At 44.6% G+C, this 21,152-nt stretch overlaps 1 protein-coding gene across 5 annotated transcripts in view; it reads right to left on the bottom strand.

Annotated features, from left to right (window-relative positions):
• The window catches only part of dpp6 (dipeptidyl peptidase like 6), a 1,023,588-nt gene that overhangs the window by 193,762 nt on the left and 808,674 nt on the right, over positions 1–21,152 (bottom strand). For all 5 annotated transcript variants that reach the window (XM_033044183.1, XM_033044163.1, XM_033044144.1 and 2 more), the window contains exon 4: positions 2,903–2,997. In XM_033044183.1, the coding sequence (XP_032900074.1) occupies positions 2,903–2,997 (95 nt within the window). The remainder of the gene's footprint in view (positions 1–2,902; positions 2,998–21,152) is intronic.

Genomic DNA, 21,152 nt, shown 5'->3' with positions numbered 1-21,152 from the left:
AGTCTTCAGTCTGATGTCAGGGGAGTGGACGGATAGAATTTAGTCAGAGACAGTAAAACTGGTGGGAGAACTGGGAAGGGTAGGGGATGGAGAGAGAGAGAAAGCAAGGGCTACTTGAAGTTAGAGAAGTCAATGTTCATACTGCTGGGCTGTAAACTACCCAAGTGAAATATGAGGTGCTGTTCCTCCAATTTGCACTGGGCCTCAATCTAACAATGGAGGAGGCCCATGAGAGAAAAGTCAGATTGGGAATGGGAGGGGGAGTTGAAGTGCTGAGCCACCGGGAGATCAGGTAGGTTAAGACGGACTGAGCGGAGGTGAGCTTGGTCTCGCCGATGTACAGAAGTTGATACCTGGAACAGCAGATACAGTGGATGAGGTTGGAGGAGGTGCAAGTGAACCTCTGCCTCACCTGGAAAGACGGTCGGGGTCCTTGGATGGAGTCGAGGGGGGAGATAAAGGGACAGATGTTGCATCTCCTGCTGTTGCAGGGGAAAGTATCTGGTGAGTGGGTGGTTTGAGTGGGAAGGGACGAGATGACCAGGGAGTTGCGGAGGGAACGGTTTCCACGGAAAGTAGAAAGGGGTGGAGATGGGAAGATGTGGCCAGTAGTGGGATCCCATTGGAGGTGGCGAAAATGTTGGAGGATTATATGCTGTATGCGACGGCTGATGGGGGTGGAAGGTGAGGGCAAGGGGAACTCTGTCCGTGTTACGAATGGGGGGAGGGGGAGCAAGAGCGGAGCTGTGGGATATCGAGGACTCCCTAGTGAGAGCGGCGTAGACGGAGGAATTGGGAGCAGGGGATAGAGTCTTTACAGGAAGCAGGGTGGGACGAATTGCAGTCTAGACAGCTATGGGAGTCAGTAGGTTTTTGTAGGAGATGTCGGTCAATAGTCTGTCTCCTGTGATGGAGACGGTGAGATCCAGAAATGGTAGGAATATGTCGGAGATGGTCCAAGTGAATTTGAGTGCAGGATGGAAATTAGTGGTGAAGTTGATGAAGTCAGTGAGTTTTGCATGGGTGCAGGAGGTAGCACCAATGCAGTCGTCAATGTAGCGGAGGTAGAGTTCGTGGATAGGCCCAGTGGACACCTGTACACAGTGTACAAGTGATTGTTCGACGTACCCTACAATGAGGCAGGCATAGCTGGGGCCCATGCGAGTGACATAGCTACACCTTGGATGTGGAGGATGTGGGAGGAGTCGAAGGAGAAGTTGTTGAGGGTAAAGACCAGCTCTGCTAGGCGGAGGAGAGCATTGGTAGACGGAGATTGGCAGGTTCTGTGGTCGAGGAAGAAACGGATGGCCTTAAGACCTTCCTGGTGGGGGATGGAGGTATAGATTGACTGGACATCCATGGTAAAGATGAGGGAGTGGGTCCTGGAAAACAGAATTCATTGAAGAGACAAAGAGTGTGTGAGGGGTCTTGGACATAGGTAGGGAAGGATTGGATAGGATGGAGTGAAGGGTGTGATAGATGATTGGCATGGACATAATGAGCTGAAGGACCTTTTCCAATGCAGTGTCTACAATGATTCAGTGACCAACATAGCTGTGGGAGAAATATTGTTTTGTTTTTATCCTGAAATGGTTTGCTATTATTGTCATGCACAGAGGACAGTGCATTTCAGTTCAACTATGGAGGTGAATCTGTGGAATTCATTACCACAGGCTGTGGAGGCCAAGTCATTGGGTATTTATAAAGCAGAGATTCATAGGTTTTTGATTAGGTTTAGTTTAGTTTAGTTTAGTTTAGAGTTTAGACTTTAGAGATACAGCATGAAAAGGGGTTCACACGAGTTCTACATGAACCCCCTTTCACATCCAATACAGAGGGGCAATTTACAGAAGCCAAATAACCTAGAACCCGCTAAGGGTGTCAAAGGTTACGGGGAGGAGGCAGGAGAAAGGGGGTGAGAGGGGAAAAATAGATCAGCCTTGATCTAATCGATAGAATTTAGAAGATTGAGGAGGGATCTTATAGAAACTTACAAAATTCTTAAGGGGTTGGACAGGCTAGATGCAGGAAGATTGTTCCCGATGTTGGGAAAGTCCAGAACAAGGGGTCACAGTTTAAGGAAAAGGGGGAAATCTTTTAGGGCCGAGATGAGAAAAACATTTTTCACACAGAGAGTGGTGAATCTCTGGAATTCTCTGCCACAGAATGTAGTTGAGGCCAGTTCATTGGCTATATTTAAGAGGGAGTTAGATGTGGCCCTTGTGGCTAAAGGGATCAGGGGGTATGGAGAGAAGGCAGGTACAGGATACTGAGTTGGATGATCAGCCATGATCATATTGAATGGCGGTGCAGGCTCGAAGGGCCGAATGGCCTACTCCTGCACCTATTTTCTATGTTTCTATGTTTCTATGTTTCTATGTTTCTATCAGCAGACTCAATGGGCCGAATGGCCTAATTCTCCTCCTATGTCTAATAATCTTGTGATACTGCACATGCTTTAATATGCGCATGCACATACTGTACACTCACACACAATTTTAGTTCAGTTAAGTTTAGAGTTACAGCGTGGACCCAGGCCCTTCGGCCCACCGAGTCCATGCCAACCAGCGATCACCCGTACACTAGTTCCACCCTACACACTAGGTGCAATTTACAGAAGCCAATTAACATACATCCACGCGCATCTTTGGAGCGGAGCATCCAGAGTAAATCCACGCGGTCACAGGGAGAACATACAAACTCCTTACAGACAGCACCCGAGGTCAGGATCGAACCCGGGTCTCTGGCGCTACGAGAAGGCAACTTTACTGTTCCGCCCATATCTATTAGCAGTTGCTATTTTGTGGAAGTTAATATATATGATTGCGGGAGATTTCCAACATTAACATTGGGCTTTTATGGATAATGCGGGGCGGGGGGTGGGGGTGGAGGAAATGCTTACAAATTTGCGGTTTGTCATCAGAAGACCCGTGCCCATGGTTTCAACGTTCAACCTCTCCAGGTTTCCATCCCAGGTGCGATACAGCAGCTCAGAACCTGTGCACAAACACAAGGAAATGGAGGTGATTTGTAGGTCAGAGGGAATTCATGACATCCCTTTAAGAATGACAATACACAAAAATGGATGGTTGATGTTCATCAGAGATGCAAATTCAGCCCCTGCCATCTCTGCAGCAGAAAGACCGTATATTTATGTAGTTTTGTTTAGTTTTGAGATATAGCAAGGAAACAGGCCCTATGGCCCACTGAGTCCGAGCCGACCTGCGATCCCCGCACACAAGCACTCTCCTACACACCAGGGACAATTTACTATTTTTACCAAAGCCAATTAACCTACAAACCTGTACATCTTTCGAGTGTGGGAAGAAACCGGAGCACCCGGGGGAAACCCATGTGGTCATGGGGAGAACATACACACTCCGTACAGACAGCACCCACAGTCAGGATAGAATTTGGGCCTCTGGCGAAGTAAGGCAGAAACTCTACCGCTGCGCCACCGTGCCGCTGACCAAATCAAGGTCACAGAATGTTTTAAAACACTTCAATTTGAATACTTCACTGTTGCAACTGCAGCCAAGTTAACAACACCAAGATCTCACACACAAACATCACACAACACTAATCAGATCTTCCACTTAAACTGGTTGAGGAGTATTGAGCAAGGGTCTGAGAACAATCTCTTTCTCTTCTTGCAAGTACATTTATCATATAGGACAATCTGAAATTTCGTTTTAACACAAAAGGAGTTTAAAGTGCAGTCATGGAGTTGAACCATAGAAACAGGCCTCATACCGCGAATATGCCTATCTATACTAATCCTACATTCCTCCATTAATTCCATATTCCTCAGTGGCTTGCTCATTCAAGTTCATGTCCCAGTGCCTCATATATCGTCTTCCCCAGATAACCTCCTTCTTCTCCCCCCCCCCCCCCCCCAACTTAAACTGTGCCCACCTGCACTCGCACCTATTTCTCAACCAGGTTCAGGAACAGGTACTTTCCTGCAACTATCAGGTAATTGAACCGACTCGCACAACCCTATTACTAGCTCAACATCGGAACACTATAACACTATGGAGCACCTCGTGCGCGACTATGGATTATTTCTAAGTGAGTTTGCATCAATATTTCTGCACAGTCTTCTTTTCGCTGTCTTGTCGAATTAATGTGTAATTTATGTATAAGTTACTTAAATGACGACAAATTATATATAATTTCTGTTTTGGTGCAAGGTCTGAGTCTATGTGGTTGTGATGCTGCTGTAAGATGCCATCTGTGATCAATACAAACAGTCATAGTGCCATAGAGGCACAAGTTCTTCAGCCCATCTAGCCCATGCCAAACATCAGGCACCCACTCACACTAAAAGTGAGTACACTTATCTAATTTTATTTTCTTCACACTCCATTCAACTCCCCTGAGATCCTGCTCCTCATTTGCATTAAGGGGGCAATTTATAGTGGCCAATTAATCTGACAATTGCGCATATTTGAGATTGGGAGGGAAATGGGGGGAAATCGGGGAGGCACTCACAGCCCCAGAAACCCGGGTTTGATCCCGACCTTGGGTGCTGTCTGTATGGAGTTTGCCTGTTCTACTTGTGACTGCGTGGGTTTCCTCCAGGTGTTCCCGTTTCCTCCCACACTCCAAAGACGTACAGGTTTGTAGGTTAATTGGCCTCTGTAAAATTACCGCTCATGTATAGGGAGTGGGTGAGGAAGTGGGATAACATACAACTAGAGCTGAAGGGTGATTGGACTCAGTGGGCTGATACGCCTGTATCTGTGCTGTATGATTGAAAACAAACTCATGCAGTGACGGGGAAAAAGTGTAAACTCCACACAGACAGCAACAATGCAAACTCCACACATGCAGCAATAGTGCACACTCCACACAGGTAGCAATAGTGCACACTCCACATAGACAGCACCAGTGCAACCTCTACACAGGCAGCAATAGTGCAAACTCCACACAGGCAGCAAAAGTGTAAACTCCACACAGACAGTAACAGTGTAAACCACATGGATAGCAATAGTGCAAACTCCGCACAGGCAGCATTAAGGGCCTGTCCCACGATGTGACCACCCAAGGGCTCTCCCGAGTTTAAAAAAAATCAAACTCGTGGTACCTCATCACGAGTATTTTTTATTACTCTTGGAAATTTTTCATACTGTTGAAAAAACTTCACGAGTTTCCGCATTTCCCGAGTACCTGCCGTTAGCATTATGAGACATCGACGAGCTCTGACGTACCCGCTACGTACATTCCACGTACTTACCACAAGTTTGATTTTTTTTTAAACTCGGGTGAGCTCTTGGGTGAACTCGCATCGTGGGACAGGGGCTTTAGTGTAAACTCCACACAGGCAATACTAGTGCAAACACTGTACATACAGCAATAGTGCAAACCCCACACATCGGCAACAGTGCAAACTCCACATAGGAAGCAATCGTGCAAGCTCTACATATCAAACAATAGTGCAAACTCCACACTTGCGGCAATAGTGCAAACTCCACACTTGCAGTAATAGTGCAAACTCCACACAGACAGCAATAGTGTAATCTCCACACAGACAGCAATAGTACAAACTCCATACAGACAGCAGTAGAGGTCAAGTCTCTGTTGCAGAGACCCAGTGTTTAGAAGAAGCCAGATGATGCCTCCATAGTCGGTATGAGTTAAGTTAAGCTCAAATCTTTAAAGTATATTTTATCTCACTAACATTAATAGAGCAATTATTTTCAAATGTTCATGTAATAGATGATTTAATTAGTTTTGGAAACATTTTCAAAAGGGTTTTGATTTCCCCAACAGTGGGCAGAGGTTGCAGGTATCTTGTAACTCGCAGAATCATTTAATTAATTACCTTATCTATTTGCATAAAGGGCAAACCTTTTATGAAACTGGAAAGAATTTGTATCTAAATTGGAAAGAGAAACTTCAACATTTTTTTTGGTTTAATCATCTAAGAGCAACATGCATTAAGTTATTGAAGGAACTGATCTGTGTCAAAGCGATGAGATATTTGCATCTGTGTGATTTTCAGGCAGGTTTCCACATTTTCTAGTTTATTTTTATTGCAGCAAATATTATGGTTGTTACAACTGTGGGCTTTGTCAATTTGAACGGTTCATTCTGAGTTACAGAAGCAATTTGAAGCCTGCATTTCAACTCATGTAGTAGAGTTTAGGTCAGGGGTCGGCAACCTAAGGCCCACGGGCCGGATCCGGCCCGTAACCCAAAATCATCCGTCCCGCAAGCGTGTTTTTTTCTGAGGACTTCCGTCATCTAGAATCTGAGAACAAGCGCAGACAGTGAGCGCGGCAAAACTACGATTAGCTGTGGCGGAAAGCAACTCTCTCTCGAAACCCTCCCTTCCGTTCAACGGCTAATCACAGCGCGGTTTACAGTCGAGTGAGTGGGGCAGTGAAAGAAGCGCTAGGAAGGGCATGAAAGGATAGATCGTCCAGAAATATTATGAGGCGGCTGTTCTTTCACGTTACCTTTAGCAAAAACTGGTAAAATGCCAATAGATTTATGATGATTCTAACATTTCTTCACGTTTCGCTGACATTTTCTCACACACGAGCGAATTCATGCTGTTTGCCACTCCATTCGACGTGGACATCGACATCGCACCAGAAAATGTTCAAATGGAACTTATTGAGATGCGGTGCAGCAATGTATTAAGATCTAAATTTAATGCAACGGTCGTATCTCTACTAGAGTTCTACGGAAATATCTTCTTGAAACTGGTATGTATACCAACTTGGTAGATCACGCTATATAAATGACGTCAATGTTCGGCAGTACTGACCTGTGTGAGTAACTCGAAGGGCCGAAGGGCCTACTCCTGCACCTAGTGTCTATTGTCTATTCTCAAACATGAAATACACGAAGAGTAAATTAAGAAACCGACTGAATGATGCCCATTTAAATGGCATCTTGCATCTAGCCTCTTCCAGCCTGCCACCTAATAATGATAGAATGCCGAGCAAAAAACAACACATAGTGTCACACTAACTGCTGTGTGACAGACAAACAGACAGACAGAGAGAGAGGGGTGAGGGTTGTTTCAATACCAGTGTCTCAAACTAACTGCTAGGTTCAGTAGACATAATATTGCGTAATTATATAAATATGTCAAAGTTTAGTTGGTATGTATCATTATTACCTCCATTTATTAACTATGGCGATAGATGTGGCCCGCCATCCACTCACAGACATGGGTCCTGGCCCCTATGCAGAACAAGGTTGCCAACCCCTGGTTTAGAGATGTTACTTTAGAGATACAGCGCGGAAACAGGCCCTTCAGCCCACAGGGTCCGTGCCAGCCAGCGATCCCCCGTACGCTGGCATTATCTAACACATGAGGGGGAATTTACAATTTGTATCGAAGCCAATTAAATTACAACCTGTACATCTTTGAGTATGGGAGAACGGAGCACCAGGGGAAAACCCACTACATCACGGGGAGAATCTACAAACTTCACACAGCCAGCGCCCGTAGTCAGGATGGAACCTGGGTCTCTGGCGCTGTAAGGCAGCAACTCTACCGCTGCGCTACCATTGCCGCCCCTATACTGAACATAGTAATAACAAATATTTTTCCCAAATCCCACAAACTGTCGCATGATATCTTCTAACCTGTTCATAAAATAATGGCGACAGAACAGTATAACACTGGAACAGTCCCTTCAGTGGATCAGTGGATTAAATATCTGCTTCTATCCCAGGCGTGGGAACAGTATAGTACAGGAATATGATGTGATGTCCATGCTGAACATGCCAGGTTAAACCAATCACCACTGCCTGCAAATGATACATATCTTTGCACATCAATGAGCCAATGTAAAAGCCTCTAAAATGCAGCTGCTTTACGTTACTTTAGAGAGACAGAAAGGAGACAGGCCCTTCGACCCACTGAGTCCATGCCGACCAGTGTTCACCCTGTACACTCGCACTAACCTTCACACTAGGAACTATTTACAATTTTTACCGATCCTATTAACCTGCAAATCTGTACAACTTTGGAGTGTGGGAGGACACTGGAGCACCTGGGGAAAACCCACACGGTCACAAGAAGAATGTACAAACTTTGTACATACAGCACCCGTAGACAGGAACGAACCCGGGTCTCTTGCGCTGTAAGGCAGCAACTCCACCGTAGTGCCAACATGCCCCCTTAAATGAATAAGGTACCTCTTATCTTATCTCATAATCGATCTCCAACAGCGTGCCTGGCAGTGCATTCCAGGAACCCACGCTCTCTGAATAAAAAAAACAATCCCCACGCTCTCTGAATAAAAAAAACAATTTGCAGCCTCTATTAATTAATGAGACTAAGTGGGACACGTTGGGTGTTGTGGGCTGAAGGGACTGGTTCCCAGAGGGCTAGTATGGCCAAATGGATTCTTGGGCTGGCAGCTCAGTCACTTAAGCCTGATGTGCTGGCAGCTCACTCACGGCTGATGGGCTAGCAGTTGACTGACGGCTATTCCTTGAAATTCCATTCAAGCATGGTGCAAGGCCACCAAACTCAAGTGCAGTTTCCTACCACTTCAAGCAGGGTGCATGGTTTCAAACCTTCAAACCACCCACCACCATTTGTTTTGCCTTTTCAAACCAGCCACCACCATTTGCTTTGCTTTTTCAAACCTACCACCACCGCCTAGTGCGTGGCGTTGCGCCATGACGGCAGGCCGCCCCCCCCTTGCAACCGCGTGTTGCGGGAACAGACCCAACGGGTCTGCACTTGGTCTAGTCTCCTTTAAACTTTGCCTCTCTCCCATTAAAGCTATCCCTATTGTCTTGGATATTTCCACCCTCGGAAAAAGCTTCTGACTGTCTACCATATCTATGCCTCTCACAGTTTTAAATACTTCTATCAGGTCTCCCTTCAGCTTCTGACATTCCAAAGAAAACAATTCAGGTAAGGAGCAAAAGAATGAAAGGAGTGTTGATGGGCGTGTGAAAGAGTTAGTTGCAGGGCTATGAGGCAGGAGAAGGAGAGCGGGACTGAAAGGATTTCTCTGCTAGAAGCTGGCATGTACCTGATGGGCTAAATGGTCCCCTCAGTATCATAATGTAAGTGCATCTCTCACACTTCTCTGCACTGAACTCCACCTATTATCCTGGAGTAACTCAGTGACAAGCAGCATCTCTGATGTCCCCTGACACCAGTCTGAAGAAGGGTCTCCACCCGAAACGTCACCCATTCCTTTTCTCCAGAGTTGCTGCCTGTCCCACTGAGTTACTCCAGCATTTTGTGTCTACCTTCGATTTAAACCATCATCTGCACTTCATTCCTCCACCTACTTCCTCATTCCTGCTTCTCATCTGTCACCATCAGGTCCACAGGTCTCCTCAACACTCACGTGGACACAGTTTTTATCATCTGCAAATTTTGACATCTTGCACAGTGGCGCAGTGGTAGAGTTGCTGCCTTACAGCGCCAGAGACCAGGCCGATCCCGACTGCAGGTGCTGTCTTTACGGAGTTTGTACATTCGCCCCGTGACCTGTGTGGGTTTTCTCCATGATCTTTGGTTTCCTCCCACAATCCAATGACGTACAAGTTTGCAGGTTAATTGGCTTGGTATAAATGTTTTAAAAAAATGTCCCTTGTGTGTGCAGGGTAGTGTTAATGTGCAGGGATCATTGGTCGGTGCGGACAGGGTGGGCTGAAGGGCCTGTTTCCACGCTGTATCTCTGAACTAAAGTAAACTAATATACTAAAATCCAGGTATTTATAGAAATTAAAATGTGTAATGGACTCAAAATGAAGTCCTGAGAAACAGCATGTGACACAGTCATTTACATTTTTTTTATAAGGACTGTTTAAATTTGTACAATGCTTTGTTCAGTGCTTAGTTTAGTTTATTGTCGCGTGTACCGTGGTACAGTGAAAGGCTTTTTTGTTACGTGCTATCCATTAATATTTATTGCCAGAGTCATATTTTTAACTTGCACATGAAACATGCTTGAAGCTGCTTCCACCACCACCCCAGGCAGCGCATTCCAGGCACCCATCAGTCTCTGTGTAAAAAATCCTGCCCCCACAATGTCAACGTTGATGGTCGGTGTGGACTCGGTGGGCCGAAGGGCCTGTTTTCATTCTGTATCTATCAATCAATCAATCAATCAATCAACCAATCAATCAATCAATCAATCAATCAATCAATCAATCAATCAATCAATCAATCAATCAATCAATCAATCAATCAATCAATCAATCAATCAACCCATCAATTCTCCTTTTCCTTCCGACAGAAAGAATTGAGGAAATCAAGTCTTGTGCTGGCATCCTGGGTGAGGATTTTGTATTTTGGTTTAATTGTGTTTTGGTTTATTTATGCTCACTGCTTCTCTCAGGGATCAAACTACGACCAGCGTGGAAGCCAGGAGTGATGGGAGCTCTGTCAATGGTTGAAGAGAAAAGACACTGGCAGCTTTGTAACCAAGGGAGTATCGACCATTTCACAACCACTTTGCCCGATCACAATGAAATCGTTGATGTGTTGACAAACTGCTCAAACCCCAGAGAGCTCCTGAATCTTCTTTCTGACAACAGAACTGGGACATGCATTGAAAGCAGTTTTAAACCATCTCCCAGCACTGCACATTGATCACATGGGGCAGCACGGTGGCACAGCGGTAGAGTTGCTGCCTCACAGTGCCAGAGACCCAGGTGCTGTCTGTGTGGAGTTTGTACAGTACGTTCTCCTGGGACTTTGTGGGTTTTCTCCGGGTTAAATTGTAAATTGTCCCTTGTGTGTGGAGAGTAGATGAGTAGGTGTGGGATGGCATAGAACTAGTGTGACGGATGATCGATGAGTCGGTGTGGACTCGGAGGGCCCAAGGTCTGTTTCCATGCTGTGTCTCCAACCTAAAACCTCTGGATTAAAGCTATAGACATTGTTGCCTGCTCAACTTCTTGACTTGTCTGAGGAATTAGCACTGGGGCAACAACAAGGTGAGATTGGGCTGTTGCAATCAGATTGCATGGTTGAAAACAATGGATAGGGGGAGGAGGGTGGGGGTGTTGGTGATCATTGCAACTTTAGACATTAGATATACAGCACAGAAACAGGCCCTTCGGTCCACAGAGTCCGTGCCAACCAGCAACCACCCTAAACACTAGTATTGTTCTACATCCTAGGAACAATTTACAATTTTCTTTCTCCGAAGTCAATTAGCCTACAAACTGCACATCTTTGGAGTGTGGGAGGAAACCAGAGCACCCAGAGAAAACCCATACCCTCACAGGAAGAAAGTACAAACTCCGTACAGACAGCATCCGTAGTCAGGATCGAACCTGGTCTCTGGCGGGGTAACTGCTGCACCACTGTGCCGCCCCTTAAGATTGGAACTTAAGTTACTATAAAAAATCAGCGAGATTCAGATATCATGATGCATATTTCTGGTGGCACATTGTGAACAAAAACATGGCCCTGTATCTCTGAGCGCCTGGAGATTATTTAGTGGATAAGGAGGGGATAAAAAGAACGAGGGAGAGGCATATTGGAGGGGCGAGTTGGACTGGCAGGTTTTTTATAATGAGGTCTGTAAAACAAAGATCATACAGTAAGGCTTTGGATTTGAAATTAAATACCTTGGAGAGAAGGGGAAAGTTAAATGGAGAAGCGCGGGGCAGTTTTTGTTACACAGAGGGTAGTGGGGGTCTGGAACGCATTGCCAGAGGTGGTGTTGGAGGCATACACTATTGTGACGTTTTAGAGGCTTTAGATAGGCACATGGAAGTGCAGGAAATAGAGGGATATGGATCATGTGCAGACAGATGACATCAGTTCAACTTGGCATCATGTTCGACACAAACAATGTGAGCCGAAGAGCCTGTTCTACGGCTCAATGGTGCTTTTATTGTCACTTGTGCAAAGTGCAAACGCACAGTGAAATTATTTTCTAACAAACAATCCAGTAGAGTATTGCCATACGCAAGCGCATCCCCGATTAGCAAGTGTGGAGCAATAGGCCACTGATCCCTCATGCAAGAGGCGCCATGTGTTGGCGGCATTTGCAAAGTCCAGTCCCCGCTCTAGTTGTTATGGGTGTTGCCCGTTCCAGGCAAGACCCAGGCTGCAGTGGGCCTCCAGCCATCGTCTTCCTTGGACGTGTGGGCGTGTTCTACTGTTTCTGACGTGGCTAATGCAAGCTCGTTTCGCTGACACTTTGAATCAGTAGGGATGTCAATTATCGCCTGTTAAATTCGATCCCTTCCCCACCACAGTTCCCAACATGGTTTCACTAGCAATACTTCCCAGGCACTTGACCTCCATTACCAAAGGCAGCAGATACATTCAGTACCTGCAGGTTCCCCCTCAGTCCACACATCATCCTGGCTTGGTAATATATCACTGTACAAACTCCTTGTCAACAGCACTGTGCAAGGTATTCACCAGAAGGTCACTGCAGTGGTTCAAGAAGGCCAATACCTTGTCCATGTCAATAAAGGATGGGTGGCAAATGACACCCTTGCCATCATTGCCCACTTCCATATATAAACAATTGGAAACAATGAACTGCAGATGTTTCTTTACCAAAAAAGTACACAAAGGGTCAGGTAGTATCATCGGAGGACATGGATAGGCGATGTCAATAGAAGCGTCCCGACCCGAAACGTCACCTATCTGTGTTCTCTGGGGATGCTGCCTGGCCTGCTGACATTCTAGCATGTTGTGTCTTTTTATCTAATGAAAAAACAATTGTGAGCAGCTATCTCCTTTCTCAACTTCTTCAAAAGAAGTTACAAGCCTCAGCAGACCAGGCAGCATCTCTGGAGAACATGGAGAAGCCACCTCTTGGGTCGGGACCCTTATTCGGCCTCTGAAGAAGTCTCAAGAGGGGTCTCGATCTTAAAAATTGCACAGCTATGTTCTCCAGAGATGCTGACCCATTGAATTACTCCAGCATATTGTGCCTTTTTTTTTGGAAACAAGCATCTGCAGTTCCTTGTGTCTACAGGCTTCGGCATTGAGTTGGCGTCCCACTGATGGCCTCTTTGAACCAGCTGTCTCATTTCACCTCCTCAGTCAGTGTGCCAGTCCAACAAAGTTGCCAAACGGCTTATGACAATTTATAGCTTGGCTAGCAGTTAATTGAAATCCCTACACCATTGATTAAAATGATGATTTTATTCTCTCAGTTTTAAAGATTCATGGCTGCATTAAATCAATGCTGGCAACTATGAACGTATGTAAACCTTCCCACACATCATACTGCTACTCCACACTGGACATTAAGTCTGGGAAATAATTTATGCAAACCTGTACGATCCAAGGAAAATTATTCCCTCGGGCCAAATTTGCTTTCTTAAGACTGTAAATTTTTGAAAGAATTGATCGAATCTGTACTTTCATGGAGTTTTTCCAAACGTCATTTTGCCTCAAAGCACTTTATAGTCAATAATGTACTCCTGAAGTGCAGCCACTGGTATAACATAGGCAGCAAAAATCAACGAAGAGCAACGTGCCAATGGACAGGAGAAGGGGAATTATCTTTGAGTTGTCATGAAGGTTTATGGAAGCTGGGGCAATGGTTGCTCCACCTGCAGGATGTGGGAGATGGGGGATATTTCCAATGTTCCAACAACTACACGTGTAAGAAGTGTAGTCTGACTGCGTGTTCATAGAGTCATGGAGTGATACACTGTGGAAACAGCCCCTTCGGCCCAACTTGCCCACATCGGCCAACATGTCCCAGCTACACTAGTCCCACATTTGGTCCATATCCCTCCAAACCTTGAACCAAGATTCTTGATTAGTACAGGTGTCAGGGGTTATGGGGAGAAGGCAGGAGAATGGGGTTAGAAGGGAGAGATAGATCAGCCATGACTGAATGGCGGAGTCGACTTGATGGACCGAATGGCCTAATTCTACTCCTATTCCTTATGACCTAACCTGTCCTATCCATGTTCTGGAGAGCCACGCACGGCAGAAGGTCCTGGTGAATCGTGGCTGTGTCCAGACAGCAGGCCTGTCCCGCCCACCACGGAACCAGGAGGGGGAAGCACCAAACAACAGCCGCTGATGCTGTCCAAGGACGTGGAGGGGGTTTTACATTCCACACCTTCAAGGTTGAAGATGGCTGGGCGTGGAGAGGGACAACAGTTAGCGGGATGATCAGATGGAGGCGATGGCTGCAACAGGCTTTCATAGCCAGCTGCAGTTGGGATTGTGAAATGGCATCAAAGCTTGAGTTACGAGTACTAGTTCTATCCTACAGATATGGGCCATTTCACTGAAGCCAAATAACCCACAAACCCGCATGCCTTTGGAATGTGGGAGGAAACCAGGCGAAATCGCAGGCAGTCACACGGAGAACGTACAAACTCGGTGCAGACAAGCATGCGCAGTCAGGATGGAACCCGAGTCTCTGGCGCTGTAAAGCAGCAACTCTACCACTGCGCCACTGTGCCACCCAGTGCAAGTTCATCCAGATAAACACAGGACTATCACCAACAATGTCCTGCACTTTCAACAGCAACCAGGTCGAATCGGGCCGCAGAGATATGAATCTCAGATGCATAATTATTCATGTTGTGGCTGTATGTGAATTAGGCAGTGATGAAATATAATCGACTTCTGCACAGAAGCAATTCTGCTTTGATCACCTGGGGGCAGCTGTGATGTCTGTTACATATTCATGTGCATTGTATTTCCCACTTTATTAGCAATGTTTATCTTTCCGGCATAAATAATTCAAAAAACAGGCTGCTTATGTGATCTTATTTCAGAGCAGTTATGTCAGGAAGGATAATTACTGTAACACAGCACTTGCGCTACAGTGAATGTGTTTTGCTCCAGAAGGCTACCCCATTAGCGATCATATAACAGATTTGTTCCGATAGGTAATAACTAGATGATTTGAGGTAAAATCTCCATAAATACACAATTACCAGACATGAATTTTTGCTGGAAATAGACAAAAAATCTTGAGTAACTTAGCAGGTCAGGCAGCATCTCTGGAGAAAACCAATAGGTGATATTTCGAGTTGAGACCCTTTTTCGGACCAAGAGTCAGGGGAGAAGGAAAGGAGAGATATAGATATAGAGCAAATGAATAAAAGATATGCATAAAGCAACAATGATCAAGGAAAGGTGGAGCCCACAATGGTTTATTGTTGGCTGTGGGATTGGTGATCCATCTTTCCCTCTCAACATCATTCTCCTGCCTTCTCCCCATAACCTTTGACACCCGTTCTAATCAAGGACCTGTCAATCTCCGCTTTATAAATATCCATTGACAGTCTCCACAGCCGCCTGTTCCACAGATTTCCCACTTTCTGACGGAAGAATTTCCTAATCTCCATTTTAAAGGTACGTCCTTTTAATCTGAGGCCGTGCCCTCTGGTCCTAGACTCTCCCGCTAGTGGATACAACCTCTCCACATCCAACACTTATGCTGTGAAACCTGCAATAAACAAAGTGCTGGAGGAACTCAGTAGGTCAGTCAGCACCTGTGGAGGGAGCTAGTAGGTATGTTACAAAACTTACCTTCAGCGGCGCTGCAGTTCTGTCACTGGCCGTGTGCACGACTTTGGCGCCTTTGAGGAGGGGGGGGCGGGTTAAAATGCCTTTTTCTACCGCCTGTCCTGGATAAATTTTCTCGGGAAGCTAGGTAACGCTGAAGAATTGTTCCAACAGCCGTTCTGTGATATATATATTTAAAATTACATTATATATTTTTTTTAAATATAATCGCTGGACAATTTCAGCGTTGGAGTAAACTAAAATGCTGCTTCTAATGCCGTGAACGCCGACAACGGGGACGGTTTTTGGGTACGGGACAGCTAAAGGAAAGCCGTTTATTTTACATATAAACGTGCTTCTTAGGATTACCTTAATCCACATTTTACGTTGTGAAAGGGTGATTTGGGCCCCATATGAACCAGCAGTATTTTTCCTGCCGATATGGGGTTCAAATTCACTGCAACCGCAACGTTCCAATCGATCACGTTCCACAAAATCTCACTCGCAAGATGATTAAAATGGCCATTAATTTACGGGAATTAAACACTAAATTCCTTCCATTTGGCCTATAAATTAATGGCAATGAGATTTTAAAATCATGTTATATTGTGAATTCTTGTGTAAATGTTATTTGGACACTTAGGCTATTTAAAAATGTTAATCTTTTCTTAAGAAATGGATAGATGTTTAGATCTAGTAATTGAATTTTGTAATTAGCTACAATTGGGTAACTAACTAATTATATGCTTTAATTTCAGGTCATCCAAGTAAGATTGTTTCATATTTGTTTCAGAATGCTTCAATCTATAATAACTGAAAATTCTTTCAGTTTTCTTAATCTTTAAGAAAGTTATGGGCTTTTGACTGTCCTCGATCACAGCTGTTGTGTTAAGTGAATGGAAAAGCAATAGGGAACAAGCTGCTAATTTCCGAGTATGAAAAAGGCCATAACTTTTTTAATTAACTTATTTTTATGCTTTTCTGATGGGATAAATTGCAGACGATTTTTTAAATCTCAAAATTTTGAAACATTGCTAAAACTAGGGATCAGGTCTGGACATTTCTTCAGAGACGGAAGAATCTCCTCTGTATTCAGATTTCTGAATGGTCCTTGCATAAGCCAGGGTACTGTCCGATTTACCTCTACCCCATTATGGACATTGTACTTTGTCTCTGGAACTGATGTATTACAATGCTGAGAACAATATTCTGCACTTTGTATCTGCCCCTTTGCTCTACCTATTGTACTTCCGTTGGACTTGATTGTATTTATGTATAGTATTAGCTAATCTAATTGAATAACATGCAAGACAAAGCTTTTCAACGTACCTTGATAAAAGTGACAATAATAAACCTAACCCCAAACCTAAAGCCAAATAGCCTCAATAATGTTGGCTGCCTAGAACATGCTGCTGGGGGTGGTGGTGGCCCCATATATGATATTCGTGTTTAAAAGGCTATTGGATAGGCACATGGATATGCAGGATATGGATCACGTGCAGACAGAGGAGACTAGCGAATCTTGGCATCATGTCAGGCACAAACATTGTGATCCTAACAAAAGATAGACACAAAATGCAAAAAGAGTAACTCAGCAGGACAGGCAGCACCTCTGGAGAGGGTGGTGTTTCGGGTGGAGACCCATCTTCAGACTGATGTCAGGAGAGAGGGAGATACATAGATAAGGAAGTGTAAGGTATGAAAATAGGACAAAGAAAATAGAGATCAAGGAAAATGTAGAATAGATCATTGTTAGCTGGGAGAAGGTAACAAAGCAAACAGAACCAGCATCTGCAGTTCCTTCCTACACACTAAGCCTAACAGCCTGTTCCTGTGGTGTACTGTTCTGTATTTTATGTTCCAATGGGGATTGTCTGACTGTGGGGTGGAAAGACAAATATTGCTCATTATATCTTTTAGTTATTTGGGCTTTGTTTAATCTTTAAAAATTACTCTTACCTGTTTTAAAACTCATTTTGAAAATTGTCAACTGATACTTAATCTTTAAAAATTATAAAATGTTATTGAATGACACTTTTAACTGAATCTTTTCAGGTGGAATATGTTTAACTATATGAAGCATTTTCCTTTCAGATTTGATTTGTACAAATCATCGTTATACTTACGCTATGGTAAGTTATGTAGCGCAGGAGGATGAGGGGTGATGTTATAGATGTGTACAAAATCAAGAGGAGAATAGATCGGGTAAACGCACGAGAGTCTTTTACCCAGAATAGGGGAAATCAAGAACCAGAGGGCCTAGGTTTAAAGTGAGGGGGAAAGATTTAATAGAAACTTGAGGGATAACTTTTTCACACAAAGGGTAGTGTGTGTGTGGAATGAGCTGCTGGAGGAGGTAGTTGGGGCAGGTACATCTACAGATCTCAACATCTAAGAAACATTTTTGATGGTAGATAGGATAGGTTTAGAGGGATAGCGGCCAAACATAGGCAGGTGGGACTAGTGTAGATGGGACATGTTGGTTGGTGTGGGCAAGTTGGGCTGAAGGATGTGTTTCTACACAGTCTGACTTTATGGTTAACTCTGTATGTCTGAATAAGAATTTTCCTTTCAAGTTTAAATTATACAAACCATAGCTATACATAAACTACTGTGCCCTCCATAATGTTTGGGACAAAGACCCATCATTTATTTATTTGCCTCTGTACTCCACAATTTGAGATTTGTAATAGAAAAAATCACATGTGGTTAAAGTGCACATTGTCAGATTTTAATAAAAGGGCATTTCTACATGGTGAAACTGAAATGTATAAAAATGGCATTTATTAAAATCTGATAATGTGCACTTTATATGTGCGCATGTGCACCACATATAGACAAACATGCTGGAGAAACTCAGTGGGTGAGGCAGCATCTATGGAGCAAAGGAAATAGGCAACGTTTCGGGTCGAGACCCTTCTTCAGACTCTTCAGACTTAACCACATGTGATTTTTTTCTATTACAAATCTCAAATTGTGGAGTACAGAGGCAAATAAATAAATGTTCTAAACATTATAGAGGGCACTGTATGGTAATCTGAATATCCAGGTCTGAAAGACACTCGGACAGGTACATGAATCAGAAATATTTTGAGGGATATGGGCCAAATACAGTCAACTTGGACTAGCCTAGACAGGTCATCTTGGTCGAACAAGGGGGGCCAAAGTGTCTGTTTCTGTGCTGTATGCTCTAACGCTGTATGACTCTATGACTTATGTTTATAATAACAATTAAAGATATTTAAAAAGGAAAATGCATTGACGTCATTGGAACAGAATATATTGAAGTGAATGGAACTGGAGATTGTTATTCCTGATACATCTCTGGCTATTACGGATAACGTTTGGCCCCCATTACACTGAAACTGCAGATGCTAGAAATCTGAACTCAAAAGAGAAAATGCTGAAAACTCAGAGCAGGTCAGGCAGCATCCGTGGAGAGCAAAGTAGAGTGGACACTTAGGGTGAAAGACCCTTCATTTGTAAATTACAGAAGCAGCAACCAGAGTTTAGGACCAGTGACTCAGAAACATGAGTTATGATTCCACCTTAGTAATTTGAGAGTTAAACTTCAAGTAATTAAATAAAATTGCTATTTTTGAAAGGCTTACGACAGCAACAATAAAAGTAGCAGATTATCATGAAATAGAAACCTGGTGCACTAATGTCCCAGTTTAGCTACCCTTGAGGGATTTCAGAATGAGGTTCGAGCCACAACAACACCTTCTATCCATATGGCACCGTTACTGTCTCGGGAGTAAGTTTGGAAAGTTCCCAGATATGCTGAAAGTGAGCAACATCTCAACATCAGGACCAGTTGGAGCTGCTAAACACAATTATTGATTGATTGATTGATTGATTGAAAGATACAGCATGGAAACAGGCCGACCATCGATGACTGTTCACACTCGTTCTATGTTATCCCATTCACTCCCGACACACTAGATTAGATTAGATTAGATTCCTTTATTTGTCATTCAGACCTTTCGGTCTGAACGAAATTTTGTTGCCTGCAGTCATATATATAATAATAAATAACAAAACACACAATAAACACAAATTAACATCCACCACAGTGAGTTAACCAGGCACCTCCTCACTGTGATGGAGGCAAAAGTCTTAGAGTCACTGTCTCTTCCCTCCTTATTCTCCCTCTGTGCTGAGGTGATCCAGGCCTCTGATGTTGTTACCCCACCGAGCGATGGTAAGTCAGTCCCGCGGCTCAACCGAGCTCTGCGAACGGGCCGGTTCAAGCTTCGCGGCCCTGGGTGGTCGAAGCTGCCGAAGATGCCGCCCTCCAGTCCAGCGGACGCAGGTGTTGCCGCGGGAGCTCCGTAAAAACAGGTCACCAACCTGTGACCTGCGAGCTCCCGACAATGTCGTCCACTGGCCCGCGGCCGAGCCCCGGATTCAGGTCGCTGCCACCGGAACGCCTCCTCAGCCCCGAGTCGGGCCACCGCCACCAGAGCACCGCCTCAGCCCCGAGTTGTGCCGCAGCTACATTGGAACGCCGCCACAGCTCCGAATTTGGCCAGCCTCGTGTTGGTAAGTCTTGGCTGGCTCTGCTTCCGGAGCCTCGAGGTCAGTCGCAGTTGGAGGCCGCCAGCTCCGCCATTAGGCCTCAGCGCAGACGGAGGCAGAGAAGGGGGATACGACAGAAAGAGTCGCATTCCCCCGAAGGAAGAGACAGAAAAACATGTTTCAGCCCCCCCCCCCCCACACATAACACAACCTAATAAACTAAAATTTAACTAAAACAAGACAAAAAAAACAACAACAAAAGTAAAAACAGATGGACTGCAGGCGAGCCGCAGCCGTTCAACAGCGCCGCCACTTCCACTAGAGGCAATTTACAGAGGCCAAGTAACCTACAAGTCCACAAAAGTTGCCGTTATCTGAATTCCATATTAACTCTATTTCTTTACAACATCTTGTCCATTCAAGTCGATAGCAACTCACACAGCATTTTCCTATCCCAATAAGGTTCCCAAAAAAATATGGAACTGTAGATGGTGGTTTACACAAAAGGACACTAAGTGCTGGAGTAAGCTCATAGGTTCAAGGAGCAGTCTACTCCACCATTTATTCATGGTTGATCTATCTTTCCCTCTCAACCCCATTCTCCTGCCTTCTCTCCATAACCCCTGACATCTGTACTAATCAAGAATCTGACAATCTCTGCCTTACAAAGATCCATTGAGTTGGCCTTCACAGCCATCTGAATTCCACAGATTCACCACTATATGACTTAAGAAATTCCTGTTCATCTTTCTAAAGGTCTGTCCTTTTATTCTGAGGCAATGGCCTCTGGCCCTAGACTCTCCCACCAGTGGAATCATCCTCTCCACATCCACTCTATCCAGGCCTTTCACTATTCGGGAGGTTTCACTGAGGACCTCCTTCATGCTTCTAAACTCCAGGGAGGGCAGGTCCAGTGCCGTCAAATGCTCATCTTACGTTAAGTCAATCATTCCTGGGATCATTCTCGTAAATGTCCTCTGGACCCTCTCCAACGCCAGCACATCCTTCCTCAGATATGTGGCCCAAAACTGCTCACAATACTCCACATGCAGTTTGACCAGTGCCTTATGAAGCCTCAGCATTACATCATGCTTTTTGTATTCTAGCCCTCTCAAACTGAATGCTAGAATTGCATTTGCCTTCCTTACTACAGATTCGACTTGCACCCGTAGTCAGGATT

This window comes from Amblyraja radiata, chromosome 2, assembly GCF_010909765.2.
Source record: "Amblyraja radiata isolate CabotCenter1 chromosome 2, sAmbRad1.1.pri, whole genome shotgun sequence".
Classification (NCBI taxonomy): Eukaryota; Metazoa; Chordata; class Chondrichthyes; order Rajiformes; family Rajidae; genus Amblyraja; species Amblyraja radiata.
Note: the sequence above shows the minus strand (reverse complement) of the source record. Positions and strands in the feature narration are given on the sequence as shown.